The following is a 6,209-nucleotide window of genomic DNA, read 5'->3' as shown; positions in this document are numbered from 1 at the left end:
TGTCTACACTTCCGGAATAATCACCCCATAATCTAGATGACAGAAAGATGGAATTTTATGAATTTTACGCCGCATTATGTACAATAGTCGATTGAATGTTGATGAGACAATTTAACACATACAATGGCTTAAGAAAACAGTAATCTAGACATTAAAAAACAAAAAAATATACCAGAAATCGATCGAAAACACGGAAGATGGCGACTAGTGTCGACCAAAACGTCCCCACACATAATGATCAACCTGTCATTCAAAATACTCCAAAAGAAGGTGAATATAATATGTGATTTGCATAACTCATATGATATTTTCTTCGCAGTAACTCTAATTAAGGTTATTAGATAGGGCATAATGTTCACAAGGTTAATTTACTTATATGATAATAACTTAATAAGTCTTTTAAATGTAAAGTTACACTTATACAGGAGATTCTATTGATTTTATGACTGCGCTGTCCTGGTTGATCTGGGGTCATTTGGGGAAAATGTTTCACAGCACATTGTGATGTAAAGATATTTGGTTTGTTACTTCAATTTTTTCTGGGATAAACATGATAAAGCACCCATTGGATAAGCACCCGGTTATATATTATTAACCTGGTCCTTTGCAGGAAGCATCCTGGTTACATTAGCTGAGTCCTATTCAGGCCATAATCTTGATTGCAAAATTACGATTTAAGTCCCCAAAGAATTTTAAAAATTGCTAAAACGCAGCAGCCGACTGACTTCATAGCAAAGTCAAATCAAGATTTTCGAAACAACCAAGGACTAATACTGTCAACGATTAAATGAAAATAATTACAATAGGGACTTTGAACATCCTCCCATTTAACATTCAAAAACTATTGAAATGGGAATCCGGTTAACAGTTTCAGTTTTCATTTTACTATGGTTTTCGTCGTGAGGATGTTACGTAATCACTTAGCTGATTTTTTTTTCAGTATTTTTATTTAATATGAGACGACCAGTTGTACTTTTCGGTAGGTTAAAGGGTGGAAATTAATGGGTGATTTTTTGCTATTCATTAATAAAAATTGAAATTATGTAAAGGTAAAAAAAAAAACAGCTCATGGATAAGTTGTTAATAAGCATGATAAGAGAGATATCTTTTATAATAGAAATAATACTTACGGCCTGATTTATGTACAAAATAATGAACTAAAAACAAATATGATATACACAAACAAACGACAACCACTGAATTACAGGCTCCTGACTTGGGGACAGGCACATAAAGAATGTAGTGCCACTAGCGGAGTTAAACATGTTAGCGAGGGCCCAACCTGGGACAGTGGTGTAATGGTACAACATATGAACAAACTATAAAAATCAGTTGAAAAGGGCTTGACTCATCAGATAGATACGAAGCACAAAAACAAGTAACAAAAACACAGAGTGGACGTGTCAGGGTAATTATAATACATCCCCACAACAAAAGACACTAAGTAGATCTGAGAGTACTAGCAGCTACTGACAGCTAGTTCAAAGCCAATAACAACTAATAAAAAAAACCATGCATCTAAGCGTAAAATATTAGTCAGTACACATCCAACATCCAATGAATTTAGTATAAAGACAACATACACAGAGAAAAACATGACCTTGTGCAATGACAAGGTACAGGTATCGACATACATGAAAATTCAAACAATTTCCTTAATGATAAGCACAAAAACACTACACAACTGAAACAGTAATGGAGTTTCACTTCCCGAAGAGGTTGACGACTTCTCCAGTCAGAGCTCAGACATAAATAAGTCTAAATTTGTAGGTTTCAAGATTTGTTTCCTTTAATTTAAGACAAATTATGACTTCAATAAGTCAATTAGTGTTAACCCTTTCAACGCTATACACGGCATATGCTGCGATGACGTACGCTGCGCTCAACTGCTGTTCGCGGCCACATGTCGCGATAAGGATGGATTTTTCCTCCAGACTCGTAACCATTCGGGTCCTCTCTAATTTTTCCTCTTATGAATCGAGGATATACAAGGACCCGTATGCGCTTGAAATCACGGGAATTTTAATGGTAAAAGCATGCAGTAGAAGAAAAATAGAAAAAAATATTTTGACAAATGCAAATGGTGGAAATTGAAAAAGACACTGTAAATATGGAAATATTTCAGCATTTCTATGGCGAAACTGATAACGAGGAATAGTTAAAAGGTTTCCCGTTATCTCAATGTGTTAATTACATTCAATTCGTGTGGGAAATGTGATTTGGTCGATCTTTACGAGACGTAGAAAAAGTTTACAAGCCTTGAGCTTCGAACTACTGGTTTATCGTAAAGACTGTGTTATATCAAAACAAGTCAATAGAGTACAGTTGTGTTGATTAATTGTAGTTATATAAAGTTTTTTTTATTTTGTGTTTTATTTATCAGGTACAGTACCTAAAGAAAGACATAAACCGTCACCATTAGAGGTTAGTAATTTTTTTGTATCTTTTCCAAGTATTCTTATATATAAAATAAGGAGATTTGCCCAGTATGATTGCCAATGAAACAGATATACACCAGAGATCTAATGACAGGGATGGGAACAATTATCATGTCTCTGAGGGCTTTCAAGAATGAACAAATCCAAAAGTTTCAAAAGGTCCCAGTATAATATAATGGGCAACACATGAAACAATTCAAAAGAGGTATAAGCAGCCTTTATTTATTCTTGTATCCTTTGTGTTCTTATGCAAATGCATTAGATGCTTCAGAAGTTGCATTCACAGATTCAAGAAACTCGAGACTTTCCATCTGGAATTTAAAAGTTCATATGTAGTTAAAACATATATTTGAAGTCCCAAAGACATCTGGAGGTCTTATGTAAACTTTAGCGTGTACAGTGAACTATAGTTTTAACTTCAACATCATTTGCCAAATTGTCCTCTGGTGGAGAGTTGTCTCATTGGCAATCATACCACATCATCTTATTTTTTGCTCACCTGGCCCAATTATGTATCATCTTAAAAAACACTATTAATCATATTAATAGAGGGACAGAAATGGTCAAAATGTTGAGATCTACTATTTACATCCAAAACAGTCAGGCAACGATATTGGCCTTTAATGAGAATTTATATCAATTGTTTTGCCTAATATAAACTATAATAAAGTAGAAACTTTAATAAGCAAGACAAGAACTGCTAGTATATCTAATGGCAAAAATATTCTGACAACTCCTTATTGGAGTTATTGTCCTTTGGTGACAAATTTCTTCCACCATTGTCCACTGTCCATTATTTGGCAGTTTTGCATAATATCTTAAAAACTATAATAGATACATGAGATAGACACTTTTAGATACAGTGTTGGAGAGTGTCTATTGTTGAAGATCCACTTAGACCTAGGTGAGCAACACAGGTTCTTTAGAGCCTCTAGTTATTTTCCCTATGGAATTACATTGATAGAATTGTTTATTTTAGCCACAGATTATTTTACCAAACCAAAACATGGCTACGGATACACTGAGGCCGACAAGTAGCATACATGCTGGTAAGGACAGGGAAAAGAAGATTGGGCACAGAAGAGTGGACCATCACACAGGAATGGTTACTTATAAAAAGGTAGATATTTTTTAGGGTGGTCATTATACACTATACATGTACCGTCATGACCATGGTCTGCAACAATGTAAAAATAGCATATAATTATATACTAATAGTGCTTAAAGTGGGGTTAAACATCAATCAATCATTATACATGTATGATGTCAAGTTACTAATGTAGAATCCTTCATCATAGGTATAGAACCACTAATTTAGGCCCGGTCACTAAGAACATACAAGAAAGTAGTACATATTTTCAACAAAATAGTCCTTACGCATAGCTGTAACTTTGTCAAAAAGTAAAACATTTTGGTAATTTTTGTGATGAAAGTTTCTCTTGAATAATATAATATATGAAATTATAATGGGGGGGGGGTGGCAGATTTATATAGAATATAGAGAATACAGTATTGTATTGTGTAGGTTCCTACTGTCAAATAGTGGTTTGATGGTTACTTATGCATCAGTTTTACTGACTCTGCTCTGCATCACCAGTTAAACTACAATTGTGACTGTCAGGTCCTCAATTGACAGTGGCAGCTACCGAAATTCATCATTTATTCCTTAGAAGATATAGTTTATACAGTGTTCAGAGTGTTTAAATTGTATTTTGTAGAAACCCACTTCAGAATTAATGGCTGCCATACAGTTGGGTATAGGACAGAGTGTAGGAGGTTTGTCATCTAAACCAGAGAGGGACGTTCTGATGCAGGATTTTGCTGTTGTAGAAAGTGTCTTCTTTCCTTCGTAAGTACATTTTGATGCACAATAGACAGAGTCAACTTAAAAAATATGAGGTCACATCGATGAAAAGAATATCAAAAAATTGTTGGTAAAATAAATATCCTATTACCCTATCCTGGCCCAAAGTAAGAAAAAAGTATACATGGTATAGGAAGATAGCAATACTTTTGAAAAGATTGGAAGTGATGTTCTAAATCTATCATTAAACATCACCTTACAAACTAGAATGCAGCCGTGTTTGCCACTTAATCTACACACACAAAATATAGTCCCTGTTACTTCCCATGTCCAGATGTCTATGTAAGTATGCTTCAAGGAACTGTGGAAGGTTTTGGTTAAACCTGTTAACTCAATATAAAAAGAAGATGTGGTATGATTGCCAATGAGACAACTCTCCACAATAGACCAAATGACACAGAAATTAACAACTATAGGTCACTGTACGGCTATCAACAATGAGCAATGCCCATACCACATAGTCAGCTATAAAAGGCCCCTAAATGACAAATGTAAAACAATTCAAACGAGAAAACTAACGGCCTAATTTATATACAAAATAATGAACGAAAAACAAATATGTAACACAGCAAGTTTGTATTTCAATAGTTTTGCAAATATGAAAATGAAAAATGTGCTACATCATTGCCAATGAGACAACTCTCCACGAGAGACCAAATGAAGTAGAAGTTGGCAGTAATTTTGCCAATGGATACAGTATATCAGTTATTTAAACAAAAGATCAAGTATTGACACCAAATTATAAAAGCAAGGTATTCATACATGTACATAGACAGTAATAGTGCATTGACTTGACATATCAACGATATAAGGATGAGGCTTAGAAACGGGGAAATGCGAGGCTCTGCCGAGCTTTTTCCCCGTTTCGGGCCGAATCCTTGTATCGTTGATATGTCAAGTCAATGCACTATTATTGTCTTTATACTGCAATCTAAAAAAAAACATTTTCAATTGTTGTTTAATGTGTTAATGTTATTATTTGATTTAAATATTGGAAAACTTCCCCCTTTTATAAAAAGGCCCCATATCATGCAGGCGGAGAAATATACAACACAATGAAATGTACATTACCTGTTGAAACCCGCTATCGATGGTGAACGCATTTGTTTGAGAATGAACTAAAATATCAACAATAAGCATAAAACATAATGATTTATAGTTTGCAAACCAAAAGTATTAACAAGTGAAATATGTTTTTTTTTCTAAAAATTGCAAAAGAAACAAGTTTGAGTTGTTGTATACATTGGAAACAAGAACAGGTTGAATAGGTCGTATGAATAATTAATTATAATTTCGGCAATTTCTATTTAAATATTCATGAGGAAAAGTGATATCAGGTCAGTGACTGTATATGACATAGAAATATACGGTCAACGCATTTAGACTGCTCAAATAGAACGAGTGCAGTATAAATGTTAGTATAGTGCATCTTTGATTCTTGACTATTGTCTTTGCTGAATATGGGGTAAAAAGTTATAAATGGGTATTATAAGAAAAATATCCATTTCTAAATACAGCAATAAAAATAACTGGATCAACTGATATTTTATATTTTTAGAGAAGGTAGTAATTTGACCCCAGCTCATCATCTCAGTGATTTTCGATTCAAAACATACGCACCAATTGCATTTCGTTATTTTCGTGAATTGTTTGGAATCCAGCCAGATGATTTTTTGGTAAGTAAGAAATATAGTTGGTTTGTTTAACGTCTTTTTTAGATTTTTTTTTAGAAGGGGAGTGCTTCTGACTAGTTCTTGAGTAGGGGTTTGTTTCTTAGGGACATATTTGAATATCAGTAATAAAAACACTACTGAACTTTTTACAGATAAAAACAATTATAAAATTTATGTTTTTTTTTTACCCCTATCAACAAAAAATGCTATTATCAAAAACATTTGTAATTAAAA

At 33.6% G+C, this 6,209-nt stretch overlaps 1 protein-coding gene across 14 annotated transcripts in view; it reads left to right on the top strand.

Annotated features, from left to right (window-relative positions):
• LOC127731709 (phosphatidylinositol 4-phosphate 5-kinase type-1 alpha-like) overlaps positions 1-6,209 on the top strand; it is a 67,333-nt gene continuing 61,124 nt past the window's right edge. For all 14 annotated transcript variants that reach the window (XR_007995703.1, XR_007995704.1, XM_052240525.1 and 11 more), the window contains exons 1-5: positions 1-270; positions 2,384-2,424; positions 3,418-3,558; positions 4,157-4,287; positions 5,861-5,978. Coding sequence is in view for 12 of the 14 variants with exons in the window: in XM_052240525.1 (XP_052096485.1) it covers positions 198-270; positions 2,384-2,424; positions 3,418-3,558; positions 4,157-4,287; positions 5,861-5,978 (504 nt within the window). In the remaining 2 variants the exon portion in view is untranslated. The remainder of the gene's footprint in view (positions 271-2,383; positions 2,425-3,417; positions 3,559-4,156; positions 4,288-5,860; positions 5,979-6,209) is intronic.

This window comes from Mytilus californianus, unplaced genomic scaffold (genome assembly GCF_021869535.1).
Source record: "Mytilus californianus isolate M0D057914Y unplaced genomic scaffold, xbMytCali1.0.p SCAF_20, whole genome shotgun sequence".
Taxonomy (NCBI): domain Eukaryota; kingdom Metazoa; phylum Mollusca; class Bivalvia; order Mytilida; family Mytilidae; genus Mytilus; species Mytilus californianus.
The sequence above is the reverse complement of the archived record's forward strand: the minus strand, read 5'-3'. Positions and strand labels throughout refer to the sequence as shown.